The sequence below is a fragment of the Diabrotica virgifera genome, chromosome 1 (assembly GCF_917563875.1).
Source record: "Diabrotica virgifera virgifera chromosome 1, PGI_DIABVI_V3a".
NCBI lineage: Eukaryota > Metazoa > Arthropoda > Insecta > Coleoptera > Chrysomelidae > Diabrotica > Diabrotica virgifera.
In genome coordinates, this window is record NC_065443.1 from 150,043,553 (window position 1) to 150,068,677 (window position 25,125).

A 25,125-nucleotide genomic window follows, 5' to 3' on the forward strand; every position below is an offset into this window, starting at 1 on the left:
GGATTACATCTTTGAGTCTTACTCTGTCAAATGCTTTCTTCAAGTCAATCAGGCATAGAAATGCTGGTATATTATACTCTAGTGATCTCTCAGTAATTTGCTTTATAAAGGATATTGCATCTGTACACGATCTTCCAGTACGAAAACCCTGTTGTTCATCTGCTAAACTTATCCTCTGACTCATTAGAGGTTACAAAGTATAAATCCAAAAACATTTTTTGTGATACTCTAGATGGAATATGTTGGAGAGCCGGTTTTATTTAAGAAATGACACCTTTCCCTAATTTGTATAAAATTATTTACCTATAAATCACCTTACTTGTTTTGTGATTATATTTAGTTACTCCATCTGTTTTAGGGCGCAACAAAAAACTTGGGCTTTCGGGTAGGAAATCTAGAGATGTCGGTATTCTTTCAACTAGCAAGTTATATTCTCTTGGCGACAAAATATTTGCCTTTACGCCTCAGGTAAGTAACTATTGCATTATTATCCTATCTATGATATTTAATTTGTTAATGTACTTAAACTACTGCAAGAGTTGAATAATATTTGTTTAGTGCTCCATTCGAGTTGAATTTTGTACACAGGACATGGTGATCGTATAAGGTCTGGCAATTAAGTGAAATTAAGACTGTGGAATCTCTTTTTGCGAATCTTTTCGCGGAGACTTTGTAAAACCTCTAAATAATAATGTTGATTAACCTTGTGGTAGCTATTCCACTTTCCTAAGGCAATTTTTTTCAGTTTCTTTATTAATGTCCACATGTTCAACTCCAGTATTAATACTAATACCATTGTTTATACAGGGTGTTAGTAAATAAGTATGAAAAACTTTAAGGGATAATTCTTCATGAAAAAATAATGGCAGTTTTCTCTATAAATGTATGTACGCAAATGCTTTGTTTCCGAGATACAGGGTGTTGAAATTTTTATTTCAAACTGCAAATTTTTTTATTGCTCTAAGGCAGGTTGAGATATGAAAATTACATTTAGTGGGTTTCAAGAGGTAGTTATTGCGCATTTTTTGACAAACAAATAACAATTTTATATTCATCATTGGCGCGCCTACGGGTAATGCTCTGAATTTTTTCAAAGAAAACAATGGTACGCCACTGAGATATTTCAAATTAAAGATTATTTTTGTATTCCACGTTTAATTTATGAAAAAGAACCTTTCTTGTATTTTTTTCCTATGGTGCACCGTTTTTATGCGAAAAAATAAAACATCTTCGAGCGTATTTTTCATTTCTTAATACACTATCAAGAACTCTCCAATATAATAATACCAAAGTAGAATAATAACAGCAAATATTACTAAAAAGATTTTAACTAGGTGCAAAGCTACAACAAATGTTCAAAATTACCTCCTTTAAAGGCGACAGAATAATTTTATATTCACCGTTGGCGCCCGTAGAGGTAATTGTCTGAATTTTTTAAAGAAAAAAATAGTACGCCACTAAGAAACGTCAAATTAAAAATGATTTTTGATTTCCTCGTTCAATTTACGACAAAAAATCATTCTTTTCTTTTTTTCATATGCGGCGCCGTTTTTAGACAAAAAAATAAAACATCTTAACGCTTACAAATTATTCGAGGTAGATAATATGCATAGAAACTTATTTCAAATACTTTGTAAACGTTGAGATATTTTATTTTTTTGCATAAAAACGGCGCATCATATGAAAAAAGACAAAAACGATTTTTTGTCGTAAATTGAACGAGGAATTCAAAAAAGTTTTTTAATTCGACGTTTCTCAGTGGCGTACTATTTTTTTTCTTTAAAAAATTCAGACCATTACCTGTACAGGCGCCAATGGTGAATATAAAATTATTTTGTCACCTTTAAAGGAGGTAATTTTTAACATTTGTTGTAGCTTTGCACCTAGTTAAAATCTTTTTAGTAATATTTTCTGTTATTGTTCTACTTTGGTCTTATTATATTGGAGAGTTCTTGATAATGTACTATTTTTAATGGGAAATAAGCCAATGAGTCAGATTAAATAAATTATTAGAAGAATTTTTTTACTTAGCAACAACATCTTTGTTTGTTTAGTAGTATTTTGTATTTTGACAACGAAACCCGATTTGGGCTTCGAAACGTTAATAAAATCATTTTTTTGGTAAAATTGTGGCTTATTTCCCATTAAAAATAGTTTATTATAAAAATGCCACAAGGAAATAGCTTCAGAACAACATTCTTGATAATGTATTAAGAAATGAAAAATACGCTCGAAGATGTTTTATTTTTTTCGCACCATAGGAAAAAATACGAGACAGGTTCTTTTTCGTAAATTAAACGTGGAATACAAAAATAATTTTTAATTTGAAATATTTCAGTGGCGTACCATTTTTTTCTCTAAAAAAATTCAGACCATTACCCGTAGGCGCACCAATGACGAATATAAAATTGTTACTTGTTTGCCAAAAAATGCGCAATAGCTACCTCTTGAAACCCACCAAATTTAATTTTCATAGCTTAAAAGATCTTAGAGCAATAAAAAAATTCGCAATTTGAAAAAAACATTTCAATACCCCGTATGTTGGAAACGAAGCATTTGCGGACATACGTTTATAGAACAAACCGTCATTATTTTTTCATGTAGAATTACCCCTTAAAGTTTTTCATACTTATTTACTAACACCCTGTATAGGGATAGTTGGTCAGCCCAATAGGAAAATTTGTTTGATTCAAATTGAAACAGTCACCAGATGTCCCCACAATTTCTGTCAGGGTCGCAACGTCAAATCGTATCCAACCAAGTTGGATACGATCCTATTCATAACACCCCAACTCGCATACATATTAAGAAAAATAAATATATATGGAAGAATATATTTAGAAATTGAATTAATGGTGTCCTGCTATTATATATACAAAGTGGCCCAAAAGTCTGGAAACGCCCAATTATCTCGTAAATTTTTAGTCATAATTGTACAAAATGTGAGGTACACCTATTTTGGGATACGGAGATTCCATATTTGATATTTGCAATGTTGCCAGATTTTCCGTTTCTCTTATATTATTAGTAACTTTGGTTTTTCAAATTCATCACCCTGTATATTCGGTCATTATTGGAATCTCCTATTCAATACGAGTTCAACCATATGTAACACTTATGATTTTATGTAGTCTGGAAGGTCTTAAATACATAAAACAGAAGTCTGGCAACGCTTAATTGTCTCAATAAATTTTTTATTACTAACTATTTTCAACTACATTAAAACGTAACAATTGATAGATTACAAGATTTTTTAACATAATAGTTACTTTATCAAGTGTTCAAAATGTGCTCCATTTGTGAGTTGACAGTACCCTAATCGATGGTAGAACGCGTCTACCACATTTCTCGATGATTGTCTAGAAATTATTCGAGATTCATCGATAATTCCTTGCCTTAGCTCTGCAAGACTTGCTGGTTTAGTTTTGTAAACTGAATTTTTCAAGTATCCCCAATAAAAATAATCTTTAGGATTGAAATCAGGTAAACGTGGGGGTCATTCAATTCTACATCGTCTACCAATCCATCGTTCGGGAAATATCTCATCTAAATAACGCCGAACATATACACCAAAATGAGCTGAAACTCCAACTTGCTGAAACCATATCTGATTAAAATTGGCCCCAAAAATGTTTCTCATTGTAGGTACAATTTCATTTCTAAGGAACATTTCATAACTATCTGACGTTAAATTTTCTTCGATAAAAAATGGCCCAATTAACTGAGTAGGTACCTACTATACCTGACCATACATTTAATTTTTGTGGTCTTGGAGTATGGTTTTCACGCATCCAGTGTGGATTTACGTCACTCCAGTACCTTAAATTGTGTCGATTTACACTTCCACACTGTGTAAAGGTTGCTTCATACAACTCCAAAGAAAAAAAAAAGGTTGCTTCATCGAAAAAACATATTCTGTTAACGAAATTTCTGAACATCATTTTCAATTTTCTCCATCATTACCTCAGTAAACTGTAATCTACGATCGAAGTCATCTTCACTTAATTCTTGCAATAAGTTAATTTTGTGTGGTTTAAATTTATTCTTACGTAATACACGTAAGACTGAAGAACGACCTACATCATTTACTTGTGCAACCCTGCGTGAGGATGTATGTGGATCTTCAACAAAACTTTGCATTATATCCAAAGTTTTGTTGTCATTCATAACTCTTCGGTCTACCTGATCGGTATCTATCTTTTACTTCTCCATATTCCTCAAATCGCTTTACAGTTTTTTGTACCGTCGCCTTATGAATAGGAGAACGGTTTGGGAAAGTATCATTGAATAAGTTGGCTACTTCACAATAAGATCTTTTTCTGTCACCGTACCCTCTCATCATTAAAATAGTAATAATTCGTTCTTTTTCGTTAAGAGCCATTTTAAAGAAGCAATTTATTTTGCAGAACTTTTCAAAAGACAACTAGGTTACTGTCAGTTTTAATTAATAATGTACATGGTGAACAAATGTCAAAATCACAGCATTCTAAATTTAAATATTTAAATTTATTAAATCTACATAATATTTTGCACTGTTTTATGTATTTAAGAGCTTCCACACTACATAAAATCATAAGTGTCACATATGGTTGAACTCATATTGAATAGGAGATTCCAATAGTGACTGAATATACAGGGTGGTGGATTTGAAAAACCAAAGTTACTAATAATATAAGAAAAACGGCAAATTTGGCAACATTACAAATATCAAATATGGAATCTCCGTATCCCAAAATAGGTGTACCTCAAATTTTGTACACTTATGACTAGCAGTTTACGAGATAATTGGCCGTTTCCAGACTTTTGGGCCACTCTGTATATAATGTATAGCAGCATGACATCATTAATTCAATTTCTAAATATATTCTTCCATATATATTTATTTTTCTTAATATGTATGCGAGTTGGGGTGTTATGAATAGGATCGTATCCAACTTGGTGTCTATGCATTTTGACGTTGCGCCCCTGACAGAAATTTTGGGGACATCTGGTGACTGTCTCAATTTGAATCAAACAAATTTTCCTGTTGGGCTGACAACTATCTCCCTATATAAACAATGCTAATACTTAATCGACGTTTCGAACCATTTCAGACAATTTTGTGGACGTTTAAGAGGCTACATCAGCGCGTCATCTAAACGGAAATCGTGTTTAAAGATTGCAACTTTAATTTTGAATATTTTGTCGAGATATTGGCACACATATTCGTAATATAGTAAAGAATGGCGGTACAGAGCCCAATTTGAGAAATATGTTAGTATGTGGAAATTACTCTATAATTAAATAAAATATTACAAAAACGGGCCTGTGCCGTCATTAAGGAGAACAAAAAAATTAACTTTTTTATCCCAGATTTTGTGTCACATTGGAACTACTAAAATTGATTATCTATAACAAGAAATCGCAAATATTATAACTAATAACTGATTAGGCAACATAGAGAAATAGTCACTGTCATTTTGACAAACATGCGTCGGTTTACTAAGTGTAATAGCACGATGTTACGTGGGGAATTCCCCTATTCCCCCCGTAAATTTGCCACTGTTTGTAGTTTTCTAAGGATAATGCAGAACTGTTGCTATACTGGTATTGGATAAGTGTAGAGCATTCATGAAAACATAATAATTCTTATGTCGCTCTAGCAGCACGTTTCCAATCGCACTTCTTCAGTTTTCTGAGGACTTTTCGAAGGTTTTCTGAAGACTAAAATACGATTCATCTATTTTTGACCACGAATTCATATGCAACACGCATTTATACATGAAGAAAATGAGTCCCTCTTCTTTCAATAATAAATATTTTCATTCACGTGACCGCGAATTAGTACACTTAACGTGAACCGAGCACCTAAATCCAATAACTTCAGACTAATAGTTTTTCAGACCTAGGTCCCATGGAGTTCTTTTATCTACGCACTGAGAACTATCATTGACCAAACTTTCGGTAAATTTGACAGGAGCCACTTTTCCATAAGGAGTGTTGCGGGGTCCTTTGAGTATTGTAAATAATTTAAACCATGGCACAGTAGGTGGCCAACCTACAGAGGTAAATTTATTTAAAATTGAGGAAAACTAGTGGTCAATGTATAACATAGATATAGAAAATATGCCATTATATAAATGAAAATATGCAATTCGATATAAATGACCTTATAGACGGAGAGGCAGCGCTGAAAAATCTCTTTGAATTTACTAAAGCTAAATTTTTCACAGTTGATTACTGTGATTGTGTAGAGAAACATACTGCGGTCGGTCAAGCGAAACGTAGAACAAAAGGGTTACTGAGAGGGTATCAAAGTTGCTTTCCTACGAAGGTAATTAAATCCATTTACTAAGGCTGAAAATCAGTACACACATTCTAAATTGAATATAAATAAAAGTTATTATAGTCGGTCAACTGTATGACGGGACAGAGCCGGTCGGTCGGCACCAATGTATGTACAGGGTTATTCACTATATTTTGACCCCCTTGTAAACTGCTTTATTTACAGAATTAGAAAAAAATGTAAAATACAAAAGTTATTCGATTTTTTAATTATTATTTTTTGAGATATATATCGTACTAGTGACGTCATCTATCTGGACGTGATGACGTAATCGACTATTTTTTTAAATGAGAATAGGGGTCGTGTGCTAGCTCATTTGAAATGTTAGTCAATTCTCAATACAGTACTATAAACATTAAGATCATTATTTATACAGGGTGTCCAAAAAAAAATTTGAATTATTAATTAAACAATTAATTTAATTAAAAAAAATTTTTTGGACACCCTGTGTAATTAATCATGTTAATGTTTATATTACTGGATAGGGAATTGAATAACCTTTCGAATGAGCTAGCACTCGACCCCTATTCCCATTAAAAAAATAGTCGATTACGTCATCACGCCCAAATAGATGACGTCACTAGTACGATATATATGCCAAAAAATAAAAATTAAAAAATCGAGTAACTTTTGTATTTTACATTTTTTTCTAATTCTGTAAATAAAGCAGTTTACAAGGGGGTCAAAATATAGTGAATAACCCTGTACATTCATTGGGGCCGACCGACCGGCTCTGTCCCGTCATACAGCTGACCGACTATAATAACTTTTATTTATGTTCAATTTAGAATGTGTGTACTGATTTTCAGCCTTAGCAAATGGATTTAATTACCTTCGTAGGAAAGCAACTTTGATACCCTCTCAGTCACCCCTGTTCTACGTTTCGCTTGACCGACCGCAGTATGTTTCTCTACACAATCACAGTAATCAACTGTGAAAAATCTAGCTTTAGTAAATTCAAAGAGATTTTCAGCGCTGCCTCTTGGACTATTACACAACTGATTTATTTTAGCATATACTAAATTTTTTATCGTTTTCTGGTAAAAATATTGATATCTGTTATAGATATTCGCTTTTTGGAGTATGTACTGTATTTTATTGATATGGTTCTTTAAAAGTGCAACCTTGTGCATGCAATAAACTTTAGACACTTCATAGCACAACCAGCTTATTTTAATATTACTTAGGTATCTTTTGGTACATTTTAAATATTTCGTGAGGAGTAAACAACAAATCACATATGTTCCTGACACTATTTTCCTGTGTCATGTTGTCCATTGAATATTTCATGTATAGGAATAAACTGTAATTAAACAACTAGAAATTAGACTACAACAAATGTATTTTAGGCCAGGGCGGATCTGTGAAAAAACGTCTATTTTTAGATGTGCGAGGTGGCATTCGGATTTTTGCAGATAAAGTTAGGTGACAACTTCAATAATAATAATTGACTTATGCTCCTTCTCAAATATGCCCGGAACATTAATAAAAAAATTAAAATATTTAAAAATTTCGAAAAACCTCGATTTTTTTCTACTTTCTTTGCTTATAGCTTTAAAGCGATTTATTTTGGAACAAAGTCGTACAGAAATAAAATAAAGATAATTGAATTTTGTATGATATGCGACTGGTTAAAAATGTTTTAAATTATTACCCGTTCTGCAAAGTAGGAATAAATACAAAATAAGGGATCAAAAAAGCCTGTTTTTATTCAATGTTTTTCAACCACTTTGGTTGCACTTAGAACTTTCGTAATTCGCTTAGAAAGTTCTCACAACATACCTAAATCGTCCACCAAATTTCATTAAAATCGTTAAAAAAAGTTCAAATTTTTTAAAAACTTTCTGAACAAAAAGTAGACCATTTAGAAGTTTGCTAATTTTTTACATATAAAGAGGCTCTCTGCCTATCTAATACACGTTACAGAACTAAAATCGGATTATTTAAGCGGCCTCAGCACTGTTTTAAAGTTATAAACAATTTTGTGGCTTATAAACAAATACGTTGAAGACGATTGAGTTGGAATAAATTCAATTTCTTGAGAATGGGCGTCTCTGGAGATAAATCTCTAAGCAGGTCGATTTTTATTTTCAAATTCTAATTTTTTGGTGTATATATCATATTAGTGACGTCATCCATCTGGGCGTGATAACGTAATCGATGATTTTTTTAAATGTGAATAGGGGCCGTGCGATAGCTCATTAGAAAGGCTATTCAATTTTGTTTTCGCTAATATAAACATTACATAATTATTTATACAGGGTGTCTAAAAAAATTTTTTGGATTAAATTAATTGAGACAAAAAGAAGAATGTATGTAATTTATTTAATGCAAAATACATTTTACTGCAGTCAGAAAACAGAAAAAAATGTTAATTTCAAAAATAAACATTGCTTTTCACTTAAATGTTCAAACTGCTAAGACGCTGGTGTGTGGCAACTTTAATATTTAATTTAAGCGAAAACAATAGTTATTTATCAAATAAGCATTTTTTCCTGTTTTGAGACAGTAAACAGTAAATTATATTTCGAATTAAATAAATTATATACATTCTTCTTTTTGTCTCAATTAATTGAATTAAAAAAAAAATTTTGGGCACCCTGTATAAATAATTATGTTAATGTTTATATTAGTGAATAAAGAATTGAATAACCTTTCGAATGAGCTATCACACGACCCCTATTCTCATTTTAAAAAAATCATCGATTACGTCATCACGCCCAGATGGATGACGTCACTAGTATGATATATATGCCAACAAATTATAATTTAAAAATAAACATTGACCTGTTTCGGAATTTTTTGTCCGGAGTCGTCCATTCTCGAGAAAATGAATTTATTCCAACTCAAACGTCCTCACTGTATTTGTTTATACGCCAAAAAATTGTTTATAACTTCAAAACAGTGCTGATGCCGCTTAAATATTCCGATTTTAATTCTGTAAAGTGTATTAGATAGGTAGAGCGCCTCTTTATATGTAAAAAAATTAGCAAACTTCTAAATGATCTACTTTTTGTTCAGAAAGTTTCTAAAAAATTTTAACTTTTTTAAAAAAATTTAGATTGCAAAATTATTATTTCGATTAAATTATTATCTATTAGGTCGATTTTAATGAAATTTGGTGGACGATTTAAGTATGTTGTGAGAATTTTCTAAGCGAATTACGAAAGTTCTAAATGCAACCAAATTGGTTGAAAAACATTGAATAAAAACAGGCTTTTTTGCCCCCTTATTTTAGGATAATAATTTAAGACATTTTAAACCAGTCGTATATCATACAAAATTCAATTATCTTTATTTTACTTCCCTACGACTTTGTTCCAAAATTTTAAAGTTATAAGCAATGAAAGTAGAAAAAAATCGATGTTTTTCGAAATGTTTAAATATTTTAATTTTTTTATTAATGTTCCGGGCATATTTGAGGAGGAGCATAAGTCACTTATAATTATTCAAGTTGTCACCTAACTTTATCTGCAAAAATCCGAATGCCACCTCTCACATCCACCTCAAAACAGATCCGCCGTGGTCTCTTTGCTTAGTTATATTTCAGAATTTTTGACCGTACTTTACGGATTGTAAATCTAAACGTCATAAACAAACGCTCAAACGTCGATTGGTATTTTTAATGGGCATTTTTTGCAATAAAAACTTTTCATACAGGGTGTTTCATGTAACATTGGCCAATACCAACTGTCTTATTTTAAATACATTATTAAATTTTTGGATTCCCCAAAACATTGTAGACATAGCTCGTGTACAATGTCATAAATATACCTATCTTTAACTGGAAATATAAACGTTTTATAATCTCACCATAGTCTTGTTATTTTATATAAGTTGGGAAACAACACATATTGCAAAAAAAAACAGAAATTACGTCATAATGTTGAAAGACACGCACTATAAAGAAACCATGACAATAACTCAGTATTCTATTTATTTTTTAATTGGTCTATAATTGTTTAGTTTATGGACATTACCCAAAATTACACAGCGAATGACTATGAGTTGATGATAGACATGTGCAAGAGCGAAATAAACTTTTTAAAATCAAGTTGGCAGAACATGCTAGGAAGACCTTTAACCGTGGTGGTCTGTCGACACATACACTTAGGTACATATATTATGCATATGAAACAAATAAGTTTCTGAAACTTTTTTAACCTAGAGTGACTTTCGCATTACAATGTTCATCCTCTTACTGTTGTGGTGCTTTAGTGAATCTTTTGCATCATGTCAAAATATAACTTCATTATTGGATATAATTTAGAATAATGCATGAAAAACAAAGCATTTCATTTTACCGTAAAATAAAGATTTAAATATAGTTATTAATTATGACAAATTTTAATTTTAAAAATATTTTGATCATAATATAGAACCAACATCCTTGTGGTTTGTTTTACTTAACATATTTGCAAATTATATAATTTTTTCATTTTACAATTATTTCAGTGGTTCTTATTTCTATGCATCTTCTTCTTCACATGTCTTCACTTGTTTTATTCCTACATTTCTACGGACCTCTAGTTTGCCATTAAGGATCAGTTGTTGTATTCTATATGTCGATTTCCTCTTACTACATTATATGTCCCAGATAAAACATTTTTAATTGTTTAACAGTCCTTAGCATTTCTTTATGTTTTGTTCCTTCCTTACCCTAGTTAGTTTTTCTTGCTGTCCAAGGGATCTTCGGCAGCAAGATCAATTCAGGAATTTTTTTGTGATTTGGCAACAATGTCAACTTAAATCTCTGACGTAGATAATGACGTGCTACGGTATTTGTACTGTATAGTCGGTTCGCTAAACTCAGACACAACCGACTCAGATTTTAGTAAGTAATTTTGCCAATTTAGTAAAATTGATTTTACTAATTGATTTTATTGATTTAATGCCAATTTTGCCAATTTTAGCAAAATTGGCCAAAAACAAGAAAATTACCTACTAAAACCACTAGCCAGTTGTGTCTGAGTTTAGCGAACCGACTATACCAACCATATATGTTATAAATTTTATTAATAAAGGTAATGGTAGGGGAACCCAAGCGGGGATTTTTGCAGTAACTCGAGCGCGTCAGATTATCATATGGGGAGAACCCTGGTACCCTGTAAATATACATCTACCATATATTGACTCTAAACACAGGGGAGTTCGTTAGGGGGGGGGCGAAAAAAAAATATCCTTAGAAAAACTCGAAATCGTCAGATTAAGATAAAGTAAGTTAAGTACATGCAAAACAGTTTCACAAGTTTCACAAGAAAAAAGCGAATAGTTCGCGAAATGAACGATATATCTAAAAACTAAAAAATACGTGCTCAATATTTGTCAAAAATCTATCGAATGATACCAAACACGACTGCCCACGGAGAGGGGTGGGGAGTAAATTTAAAATTTTAAATACGAATCCCGCGATATTTCGCGAAATTAACATGAGATCGAAAAACTGAAAAATACACTTATTCAATATGTTTGAAAAATCTATCGAATGGCACTAAACACGACCCCCCACGGATGTGGGGTGGGGTGTTACTTTAAAATTTTAAATAGGAGCCCCCATTTTTTATTGCAGATTCGGATTTCTTATGTAAAAATAAGTAAATTTTATTTGAAACATTTTTTCGAATTATGGATAGATGGCGCTATAATCGGAAAAAACGATTGTTGGAAATGGAAAATTAAAATAAAAATGGAAAGTCCTCACTAAAATGGAAAACTTTACTTAACTTTTTTGGTTTTAGAACCTACTCTTTACAACCCAATAGGTCCCCAAAGCGCTTGAGTGACTGCACATTTAGCATACTTTCCTCCCCTACTATAATTAAATAAGAATTTGTGCTTTTTCTTCAACATGACAGTAAATAACTTCGGTAACATGGCGTCTTCTTGTCAAACCCGTGATATATTTTGTAATCTCTGGATCTGTCACATTCCTTTTATATTTTTTCCTCAGTTGTGGTTGTTTATATCAGGACAGTGGAGTTTGTGTATGCTGCTTCTACAATTTCTATTCCCTATTTGTTTGATTCCCTTTCTATCTTTGAGTTGCAGCATTTTTTTGTCGTTCGCGAGTTGTCTTCTTAATGTTCTTGTTATATCTGTATATTTGTTGTTCCTTTAATTATCAGTTTTTATTGCCTTACATATTTCCTTGCTGTTCTCCGCTGTTTTATTTTCCCCATCTACACGTTGATATCTGAACTGTTTCTTCTTTTGCTTGTTTCTTTTAAAATAAAAATTTTTATATGCGCCTCCTATTGTTTCGTTTGTGGCTATGTTTAAAACAATTATTTTTCGGTTTCTTGCAGTTTAGTTAATCTTTGAACTTCTGTAGGTTATTTCTTACCATCCCTGGTGGTGGCTGCTTCCAACGGACAAACGATTTAATCATACTCATCTCTTGTTTTGCCATTTAAGCTAGTCCGATCAGTGTTTCCGATGTGTTTCAATCCAGTTAAAATGAAACCACTAGGATGTTAGGGTTATATATTATATTCTAGTGTAGTATTAATACTTCTTAAAAAGCTGGTGTAGAAGTTTTTCTAATACGCCACCAGATCACTAGTTTTACCAAATAAAAACAATACAACTAACAATCATATGGTAAAATGATTATAAAACGTTTTTCAAAAATCATGTGAACAATATTTGGATAATTACTAAGAACTTATGCAATATAGTTTTGTCATGTATAACAAAAGATAAACTAAATTATAGTGTACGTTAATTTTTCTTTATTTATCGATATTGGTTACTGTCGAATGAGCTGTCTGTGGTGTGTTGCATGTGTTTTTCATTTTTTCATGGTGCTGTTAGAATTTTGATCCGGAAGAGTACTATACCAGTTATGACATTGCTCTCTTGGCTGATAAAGTAAGGGCACACTTGGCATTCTTAACAATGAGCTGGAGGAACATGCTGGGAAGACCTACGATATCAGTAGTGATAACCAAAAATCATTTAGGTAAAAATTTTATTTCTATAACATTGAAAACTTATAATTATATTGATGTCGTGGTGCTTTGTACACATGCGCATGGTCAGTGTTAAACATATTTTCAAAACCTGTTAAGTATCTACATGTTGACAAAATAAAATGTTTGAAGGTATTATAAATATATAGATCTATTAAAGCTAGGAGCCGTTAGGCATATGCCGTTTCGTACAATTGTTTTGACGAGAACATTGGTAGGATTTCCAGATCTGGACATATTAGACTGACACTAAACTCACGGTAGTTTAAGTTCATCTCCATTCATATGATTCGCATATTGTATTGAGGCTTTGAAATAAAACTAAATGTCAAGAATGTAGAAATATTTTTGCATTTCTCTCAATTTATTTTTCACACGGTTACTTATTATACAGGGTGTCCCCGAAAATAGTGCGTTCCTTTAAGGCAGGGGTGACCAACCCACGGCACGCGTGCCACGGTGTGGCACGGCGGTGTCTTAGAAGTGGCACGCGAGGACTTTTTGGAAAAATAAAAAAAAATTAACTTAGTAAAAAATTAAAAATTTGTCTTTTATTCTACGCCACTCTTTTATTGTACGCCACTGGCTCGCGCTAGACACGTTCACGTTATTCTCTACTCAGTTGATTCTCAACTTTTGTGCGAGACGCTTCAAGTCTGTTTGCCTTGTGAGATAGTGTTTTTACAGTTTATTTCCTTTTAAAACAATTGTTTTCGAAATGACCACGAGTAAGCCATCAACTTCACAACGTAAATATGAGGACGATATCGCGATTCGTGAATTTAAAACTGAGTGGGAAGAACAATTCTTATTTACTCGTCACAACACTTCCAAGCCTTGCTGTTTGATATGTGGAATTTGTGTGGCAGTGCCAAAAAAAATTAATCTGAAGCGCCATTATAAGCAAGTTCATGGCGATTTCACCAACAATTATCCTGTCGGATCACGCTTACGAACCGAATTCATCGCTCAATATCGCCAATATCGTTCAAAATTAACCAATAATCATTTGAAAAATCTAATTTTATTAGCTGTAACAAAAATTGACCCCAACATTCAAGATTTAATTCAGAAAATTCAGATTCACAAGCCACATTAACCACATCAACCATAAACATGTACTGTACTACTAGTAATAAATTAATAAACAATCTCGAGTAGTTGATAATTATATTTTTTTACTATTTAAAATAAAAAAAGGTCGTAGAAAAAGTATAGTATTCTACTCGCATGTAATTCGAGTAACGAGCGAAAGCGAGTGTCGTAATTCATCAGAGTGAGTAATAGCCATCATTACATGCTCCTGGAATAATATACTATTGTAGCTACATATATTTTTTGTTATTTCATACAAATTCCACCTACCTATTGAATTTTTTGTTAGAAAATTTTTGGTGGCACGACTAACTTTTCATAAACAGATAGTGGCACACTGTGAAGAAAGTTTGGCCACTCCTGCTTTAAGGTATGGATATAATACAGAATGTAGAACAAAAAAGTCCTATGGCATTTTTTTCTAAAGTTAACCGTTTCCAAAAAAAAATTACATTGTTCTTCATATAAGCGAACTTTTATTGTCATACAATTTAAGAATTTGACATCACTGTACAAGAACTGTTAGTGATTTAGCTTATTGACACCAGAAAAATGTAGGTCAGACAGGTACACCTGCAAAATAATTATACCAACCACCCCATGTTTGAAAATAACAAAACAAGAATTTGTTTAGGATGAAGACAGGGTTTAATGTAAATACTAAAGGCTAATGCTGCAACTGTTTTTGAATTGTGATTGTCTATGTTTAGATTTTTGTATACATAGTTGTCAGATTTCAATTTGCACACCAAAATGTATTTTGGTTTTTTGGCCAAACGGTTGAATTTACAAAAAAATGTTGGTAAGACTTTTTTGCTCTACATGGTACCTTCTACCTATACCTTTAAGGAACGCACTATTTTCGTGGACACTCTGTATATTTAGCACATAACCGTGTACCTAATGAGCCTGTAAAATATATGGTTTATGGTTACTATCTATATTAACCCTTATAGCACCAAGCGGGGTCCCAAAGAGACCCCAGCAAGTGATTTTTTCTAAATAACTTTTTACACAGTTTTTTTTTTGAGGAAAACTTTTTTAATGTGTCATTTTAACCTTTTTAAATATCAATTATGTAACACTTTTCAAAAATATTTGTTTTATTCAATAAAATATGCACTGGGGTATCTTTGGGACCCCGCTTGGCATTTAACGTTAGACATAAATTTAGTGCTCTATCGACTTTTATCTTTTGTCTTTTTTTTTTCAACTTCCGCTGTAGAATTTGCAGGTTCATTGACACTTTGTCTGATATTTCTGGCTCGGGTCGAGTTATAGTACCTAGTCGAAACGGAAATCCATCAGAATCGTCAACAAAGTGCTGATATCAATGTTTGTTATATGAAATTCGATATGTTTAAAAAATTGCAGAAGCCGCTTAAAGATAAGATATTTTGACAACCCATTAATCATTGTAAATTAGTCGATGCTTATTAGTACAGTTAAAATAATTAGACAATAAAGATTACGCAAGATAAATTAAACGTTTTTTCTACTTTTAAGGACAAACAAGCAAGTTAATTTGTTTGTAATTAACACAAAGAGAAGAGAACAGTTAAAAAATGTATGATCCATAAATAAAATAAATAATAACAAAACTTTAAAACCCACATGTTTATTTTTAGTGAATTCTTCAGTTTTTCATATAAACTATTTTGTTTCTAAGAAAATAAACACTTTCAACATTGAATTTTGCACAACATGTTATTTAGAGCCTAAAGTAACAAAAAATATACAAAAACAAAAACCTCAATAAACAAACGGGGTCCTTTTGGGACCACGCATGGTAAACAACGTCGCAAAAAATGTTTGGTGCTCTGAGGGTTAATAAAGTACAAAACAAATTAAATAAGCAACGTATAATTGCATTAAAGCAATAAATTATTGAGATAATACATGTTTGTATGTGTTTAACGCTGATCATAATAGTACACTCTAAACAAATGGTATTTTCGAAAACAACTTTAAACAGGTAACATCACAATATACATTACAACACACAGCTAAGGCCAGTAGAATCCGTAGTAGTATGGTAATTAGATATTATTTGAATAACTAACTGCATTTTTTTATATAATAACAGTTACAGATTATAACACTAACATCTTTCTATATTTCACATATTTCATAATAATTTTTTGTAAAATCCATGGGCTTTAATATGCTTAATAGCCCGATCAAAGAACAATCTGACCCCAAAAAAAAATAAAGGAAGGATAAAAATTTGGGAATAGGTAGTTGAAATTGTCTATTATTATATAAGAAAAAGTTTACCTTTTGAAGGTGAAAAATAAACATTCAAAATAAGTCCGGAATTGGATAAAATGACTAGGCAACTTTTGTTCTATAGAGTTTTTTCCTAAGTCAATACTTTTCGAGTTATTTGCAAGTGAATATGTTCATTTTTAGCAGAAAAGAACATGTTTTTGGACGGTTTTTCAGAAATAACTCAAAAAGTAAGTATTTGAGCGAAAAAAAATATTCTAAACAAAAATATAGCTTATAAAAAACTGAAAAAAATGGTGTATGCTTGAGGTCTGTATACTCAGTGAAAGCAGAGTTGTAGCTAATGAAAAGTAGGTTCTTCTTCATCAAATTACAAATCGAATATTTCAATGTGAAATAACCCAAAAACGGAGCACTTTTCGGGGAAAATTCATTTCAACTTTTTTAAAGTGTTTAAAAAAAAGGTTTATTTTTGTTTGTTAAAAAACTTTTAACATTAAATTAAGTGAGTTACGCTCAAAATATTGTTGGTCCCTTTTATTTTTTGGTTAAGAAATGGCGAAAATCACCCCCTAATTAGCATCACAAATAAATTTTATCATTACCACTTCACAAGTTACTTTGCTTATATATTTTTTATATGATCTGTAAGTTTCATCGGTTTAAAGTGCTTATTTTTGAAAAAGCTGTAGTTAAAATTGCTTGAACGAGTAACTAATCACAAGTTTAGGCAAATTTTGAACAGCCATAGCATAACCAATTTTGGTCTAACAAAAAAACAAAAAAGCACAAATATTCAGAAAAGCAAAACATACATTTTAATACTCGTTTAAGATTTTTGATATTACTTATAATTTTTAAGTTAATTTCATGAACAATTCCATTTTTTTTTCAAAATTAAAAAAAATGTTTTATTTTAAACCCAATGATCTGCGAAAAACCGTCCAAAAAAATGTGTTTTTTTCGTTAAAAATGAATATATTCACTCGTAAATAACTCGAAAAGTATTGACTTAATGAAAAAACTCACTAGAACAAAAGTAGCTTAGAATTAGTCATTTTATCCAATTCCGGACTTATTTTAAACATATATTTTTTTACTCCCGAGAAAATATTTTTCACCCCGTATTTTCCAATTTTTGGTAAATGGAGGGGATGTAGAATTGTAAACTTTTTCTTATATAATAATAGACAATTTCAACTACCTATTTCCAAATTTTCAGCCTTCCTTTATTTTTTTGGAGGTTTTCGTAAAATTTTGTGTCCCCTGATCGGGCTATAAGTCTTCGCATCTTATGAGTATTGCCAAGGAAGTATCTTCAACTTAGATATGATAAGAATACCCATCCTTGTCATCGTCATTATCATTCTGATTTTACAACTCCGTTTGTGTCCTAGATTCCTCAAGAATTTCTCTTCAGCCCTTCATATCTGTTGTCTTCCTCCGCCAAGCACTTATGCCAATATTTCTCAGTTTCATCAATTTCTCTGATCAATGGCTCCTTGGAACTTTTTTTCAGCTGTGTTCGTTTTTTATCCGCATACGCAATTCAGACGTCCTATCTTAATTATTTGACGATATCTAGTTTATGGTATATTCTATAGCGACAGAGTTGTATCGTTTTCTCCACGCTTAATTGTCATTCACCGCTCCATACTCCATAGATTCTACTTAGTACTTTTCTTTCGAGAAATCCTGAGATGTTTTCATTACTGATGATAATAATCAGCATAGACAAGGACTTGCACTGATTTCTTATAAATATTGAACCAGTGGTTATGATTTTTGACATACTTATTGCTTTCTCCAGAGCCAGATTGTATAGTCTACAGGAGAGGGTCTCGACAATTCTCAAGTTTTTGTTTTGTATTCTCGTGTTTTTTTATAAAATTTGTCTCAGGGTTCCAATCTGATGAATTGTCAATTTCCATCCATCCAATGGCACTACAGCACAAACCGGGCCTTGGCTCCTTCAGCAAGCTTCTTCAATCATTTCGATTTACTGCTATTCTTATCCATGAACGCGTCTTTAGGAGGTTTTTGACGAAGAATACTTCGTCTGCCCATCTCTTTTTTGGACTTCCAACAGGTCTTTTTCTCACTTTCTTCTTCTTCTGCCCACCGTAATCTCTGAAGTTTAGTGTATTGTGCTAGTGTTGGTTCGATATATTTCTTTATTATACCTAATTCGCCAGTTGTTGTTTTCACTTCAAAGTTGTTGTTGCTCCTGTCTATTTGATCTAATTTGTAGGAGTAGTTTTGTTTTATTTGTATTTATTGTTAGCCCTACAGCTTCTGCACTCTGTTTCAACTCAACGTAGGTTTCTTCCGCCGCTTTCATTGTTCTACCAGCCAGATTGTACAGTCTACAGAAGAGGGTCTCGACAATTCACTTTGGATTCGTACTCTACTTTCAAGTTTTTGTTTTGTATTTCAGTGTTTTTTATAAAATTTGTCATAGAGTTCCAATCTGATTAATTGTCGATTTACCACCTGTAAAACCAGCCTAATATTTTCCTATTATTCGTTCTGCATATGGTGTCATACAGTAGCATAAGATAGTGGAGAATATTTTATACGCTTTTAGGAGCGTAATTCCTCTGTGGTTAGAGCATTCACAGTCAAATCTTTTTTGTGAATTGTGCAAAGTATTCCAATCACTGAGAAGGCATTTCTTTATCCATATTTCTGTTATGAGCTGCTGTAATGTCATTATGGTATCATGGCCACCTTCTTTATCTAGTTCCACTGGGAGATTATCTATTCCGATTTCTGGTTAGTTTTTTTTAACTCCGTCTTTAACTTCAAGGATCTTTCGTGGTTCCTCTTCCTTCTTGTCTATTTCCCTTAGCTCATATCTTTCGTATTCAAGACTTTCTTCTTCTTCCTTTATATTAAGTACCCGGTTAAAATATTCCACCCATCGATTCAATATATTATCCATTCTGTCATCGTTGCTAATAGGCGCCATTGACACTTCTGCATTGGTTTGTAGAGGGCTTGAATTATTTTTTGTTATTTTGACTTTCTGATGTTTCTCTGTTCAGGTTTTCTATATATCCAAGTACCTTATTTAAGTGGTTTTATTTCTTTTGAACTACCTTGCGTAATTCTGCGTACTTCATCCTTTCAAGTATTTTTCTGTCAAAATAATATTTCCATCATTTTATGGTGTTCTGTAATATGATATCTATTTAATAGAACTGTTACGGGTAAAGTTAGGCTAACGGGTAATTCTGGCATTACCCCGGTAAAGTACGAAGTACCTGCCAGGTTTTGGTAAAATAAATGCAAATGTAAAGCTGCTGGAAATATCTGTAACTCCAAATGCCATAGCAGCTTGCCTTTTTTAACAAATAGGTTATAATTTTTATTTTTGCAGTATTTATAATTTTTTCTTTTCTTAGTTTTGTAAAATGCGTTTTTTCTTAAATTAAGATATCTTTCAAACAGTTACGGCCTTGTCATTACTAGTTTACCCAATTAAGCATTTAACCACGAGGCAGCAGGTAGAATGTGTTTAACCCGAGTAAAGCTCGAAATTTGAACTACATATTTAAATTATATTTCGGACTTAGGTACTATCGGATATTACCGATACCACGCGGGTACTTCGTACGTTACCTAGGATTACCCGTTTACCTAACTTTACCCGTAACAAAACAGTATCTATTTGAAATCAAAACTTAAGTTTACTGGTCCTAATTTTATATATGTGCAATATTTAAGTACGAAAATTGTATGTTTGTTTGATAAACCTATTGTATTATTATGTTGATTAGACTACTAAACCAATAAAATAGACCAAAAGCTTCTTCGTATGCCTTAAACTAACTCTTCATGACACTGAACATGTATGTTATAACTAGCACCTATCATGTTTTTAATGCCAAGTATTAATCTTTTTTACTACATCATTTTTACTGTTGTTATATGTATATTCGTAATATGTTTTTAGAGGATGGCAAATTACCACTAGCTATGATAACTACAATGAAAAAACTAAAATCGGGATATATAAATGGAACCAGAGTTACTCTTGGAAACCTCAACGACTTCTTGAGTACCAGTTGTATTACTAATCTAAGCTTTCTTGGATGTCATGAAGATGGTCTCCCTGATAGTAAGTAACATATCTGAAACTCTTCGGCTGATATAGGAAAATATTATTTTACTTTACCATTAGAATGGTATATACAGTTCCCCATATCTACAGAAAAAAATAAATTCTCATTTCACGGTATATACAGGGTGAGGCAAACAAACAGCCAATTAGAAATATCTCGAGAACTAAAGGCAACTGAATCGTGAAAATTGGAATGAAGAGGGTTTTGAAGAGTGATCTGTTTAATGAAAATATTGTCATCTATTTGCTACTTCCGGTTATACCGGACTTCGTTAACCGACTTATAACTTTGTTTTTTTTTAATGGGACATCGTGTATATTTTTACATTTTTGGATTCTCCTCGATGTCTTGTTTCTTAAAATATGAGGTTTTGTAATGTTATACTGGGTAGTTTAAAAGATAATTACGTTTTTTTATTAATTTCTTAGCAACATTCACTCCCTGTAGGACATTTGACATCAAAAACTCTATTTATGTTCAAATGATTTTTAATATAGTCTACTATTCTTAAAAATTATTAGTATGTATAACTAAATTTTTAATTTTAGTATACATGGTTGGTCGAAACTCGAAATGTTTATTCTCTGAGTGTTCTTAAATGGAACACCCTGTATTTGAGTATTGTAATGAAATGATATTTTTTAATTTCTTAAGCATAGCCTATACCTAACTGCTTTAATTTGTGAGTTATTGGTGATTAAAGCCAATCATTAACTGCAACAAAAAATACGTGAAATTTTATTAGGTTGGCCGTGAAAATATTACATCACAAATAATTTTTCGAAAAATCGAAAATATTAAATGAATTTTCTTATTTTACAAATACATATTAATCTAGACTGATCCTTAAAATTAGTAATAATGGTTCAGATATCTAAATACCTACGTAGTTAAGATTGTTGGTGCGATTAACAATTAAGCACAAATTAAAGCAGTTAGGTATAGGGAATTCTTAAGAAATAAAAAAGTACGATAAAATATTATTTTGTTACAATACAGCGTGATCCATTTAAGAAAACTCAGAAAATACTCATTCCGAGTTTCGACCAACCCTGTCTACTATGATTAAACATTTAGCTATACTAATAACCTTTAACAATAGTAGACAATATTAAAAATCATTTGAACATAGACTTTTTGATGTTAAACTACTACAATTCTGCAGGGTGTGAAAGTTGCTACGAAATTAATAAAAAAATGTAAATATTTTTTAAAATCCCTTGTATAAAATTACAAAACCTCATATTTTAAGAAAGATGACATCGAGGTGAATACAAAAATTTAGAAATATACACGGTGTCTCATTTAAAAACGAAATTAGATGACAGATGACAGTTAGAAATAGATGACAATATTTTTATTAAATAGATCACTCTTCAAAACCCCTTCATTCCATTTTCATGATTCAGTTGCCTTTAGTTATCGAGATATTTCTACTTGACGGTATACCTGCCTCAACCTATATATTCCATGATGATGTATTTCAAATCTGGTAGCACTACCATTATTAGTTTACATTTAATTTCATCGTTATAGTAATAATACACTGTTTTTGGAGGTTATATTTATTTTTGATAAAAAAAAACAAAGTTTGAAACACAAAATTTTGAATAACAAAATTAACCACATTAACGAAATGATTAAATTCCTCAAAGTAACTATGAAATGCTGGGCTAGCACAACATGCGACATCAGTTAAAGCCTTCATTATAAACCATATTATATATTGTCTAAAGGAGACTGTAAAATTTACTCAAGGCTTTATGTTTTGGAGATTTATTGAAGTATCTTTAGGATAAATAAAATTCCCAATAAAATAGTAAATTGTATAAGATGCCACAAAGAAACAGCTTCAAAGCAAAATAAATTCAATCTTTTAAAATTAAGGAGTGCCTTGTCTCACGGCCAAATTACAAATAAAATGATTCGTTAATCACGACATCATGATGATGAAGCCTCATACAGTATAGCCCAAAAACAGTACTGAACTTGTAATTCTTTTATTGTTTTAAGAAATACATATTATTATCACTTTCTTTATACATGTTCTCAATGTGCTCCTCTTCACTCAATACAGACTTCATACCGATGTGCCAAGTTTCTTGTCATGTTATGGAATAAGGGTTGTCTCAGGTCAGCGAAAAAAGCTCTAACGGCATCCTTTAATTCATCGATGGTTTGTGGTGCCCGTTTAAAAACGGCAGTTTTAACCATGCCTCAAATGTATGCGTCTGGAAATGTGAGGTCTGGAGAATGTGAAGGATAATGGAACTCAGTAAATCGTTAGATGAATCTGCTTGGAAAATGTCCCTGAAGAAATTGACGAACTGCGACAGAAGTAGGGTCCTGCTGGAAAAATTGGTCTCGAAATGCCAAATGACGTGCTCGACAGAATTGTCGTAGATCAGGAATAAAGCGTGTTAAAAGTTGTATGTACATCTGTTGATTAAGTGTGACTTTCCTACCATTTTCTGCGATAAAGTACGGGCCATTGATTCTGTGTCCCGAAACTGCACACCAGACATTCACTTTTGCACTATGTAAAGGAACTTCTTGAACTCCATCTGGTCTGGCAAAGCCCAGAAATCGATTTCTGCTACGGTTTACATGGCCCTACAAATTAAAATGTGCTTCTTCTGAACACCATACATTTTTCAAAAATTTAGTATTTTCATACTGTAACGCAATACTGCGATTATTTCATTCATAGGAGATTCTGACCAATAGAAAGCTACAGAGATAAAAATTACAGCGATTATTTCATTCATAGGAGATTCTGACCAATAGAAAGCTACAGAAATCTAAATTAGACTGATAATTTTTGATAAATTCCCGTCGTCAAGTATATTACGTCAGATGCCCTTCGTTGCTATGAAAAAATACATTCAGTGACATTAATGACAATTAATGTTTTAAAAATTATAAAAGTGATGACTTTCAACCGTAAAATATTTATAACAACTGTGTGTTTAATTGTACTAATTTCTACTTACATAAATAAATTACAATAAAATTTTGGTTTTGAACAGTTTTATTCATGAAATAATCGCAACAAATTGCACTCGATCTCTAAAATTAATATATAGTTTTAGAGCTCTGGTGCAATTACTACTGATAATTTTTGATAATTGATAATATCCCGTCGTCAAGCATTACATCGGATGCCCTTCGTTACTACGCAAGAATGAACATTCGGTGACATTAATGACAATTAATATTTTACAACTTGTCACAGAGAACACCAAGAAACAGGTTTAACCAATATTCAGGTGAAGATATCAATAAAATATTAGTTAAAATGATTTAAAAAGACAGTTTTATACATGAAATATTCTCAGAGAATTACACTCGATCTCTAAAATTTTTTTCGACTTGTTGTCCTGATAATCCCGAGGATTTAATTGTTGGTGTACCTGCATCATATACGAAAATGCACCCAGCTCCTTCAAGATTCGCTCAAAAACATGTTCATGGTTATTGTTATTGTTCACTCTCCTGGGACAACCCGAGTTTCCTTTTCGTTGGCACAATACATTACCCGTATTTCTGAACTTTTTAAGGACGTTTATTAACCCGTTATGTGAATTTATCACACACGTGATTGCACCATTACGTCGGTCGATTCCGTATGAGCGAAAATAATGCTTCACCAAAAACATTTTCTCCTCTTTACTTAACACCATTTTTAACAATTAGTCCTTACTAATTAATTATTTAAGAATTACTTGACAGGTCTTCTTCTTCTTCTAGTGCCGACTCTACTAATGGAGGTTGGATATAACCATTGCAAATGCGTCTCTACCTTCTGCTTTTCTTAAAAGCGTCTGTGTGTTCAACCCGGTCCAGTCGCGAATTTTTTTCAGCCAGGATATTTGTCGTCTACCAGGACCCATTTTTCCTTCGATTCTACCCTTCATAATCAGCTGCAATAACTTCTACTTATCATTTGCAAGTATGTGCCCCAAATGCTGTCTTTCTCCTTTTAATGGTGGTCAAAAGTTCTCTGTCTCTTAACAGGTCTTTCGCAAGTCTATGCTAGTTAATTTGGGTATGACAGCGCGCATAAAGAGACACCTATGTTTCAGCTTCAGTACTGTTTATTTCGGGCTCACTGTATTTGTATATTTTACTTCATTGTTTTCTTTACTTTATAATTATTATAGCGATATAGAAAGTATAATATCATAATATTTATTTTCAGAATTAAACCCACAAGTTCAACAATACATGGAAGAACACTCCGTCAAAACATTATCTCACAGATACTCTTTATTAACAGTATCCAGAGTTGGTCCAAAGAATAAACATTTAATGCGAAAAATGTCCGTGAGAGGTGCTGTCAAGAAAACAAGATCGATCAACGTGGACTGTAAGTGGA

The 25,125-nt window shown here is 32.0% G+C and overlaps 1 protein-coding gene across 3 annotated transcripts in view; it reads left to right on the forward strand.

Annotated features, from left to right (window-relative positions):
• LOC126881171 (probable phosphorylase b kinase regulatory subunit alpha) overlaps positions 1-25,125 on the forward strand; it is a 241,563-nt gene that overhangs the window by 66,444 nt on the left and 149,994 nt on the right. For 2 of the 3 annotated variants that reach the window (XM_050645252.1, XM_050645261.1), the window contains exons 7-10: positions 359-468; positions 13,139-13,286; positions 20,579-20,743; positions 24,949-25,116. In XM_050645252.1, the coding sequence (XP_050501209.1) occupies positions 359-468; positions 13,139-13,286; positions 20,579-20,743; positions 24,949-25,116 (591 nt within the window). Of the gene's footprint in view, positions 1-358; positions 469-10,291; positions 10,440-13,138; positions 13,287-20,578; positions 20,744-24,948; positions 25,117-25,125 lie in introns of all 3 variants that reach the window. The other variant, XM_050645257.1, reaches the window with a different exon arrangement.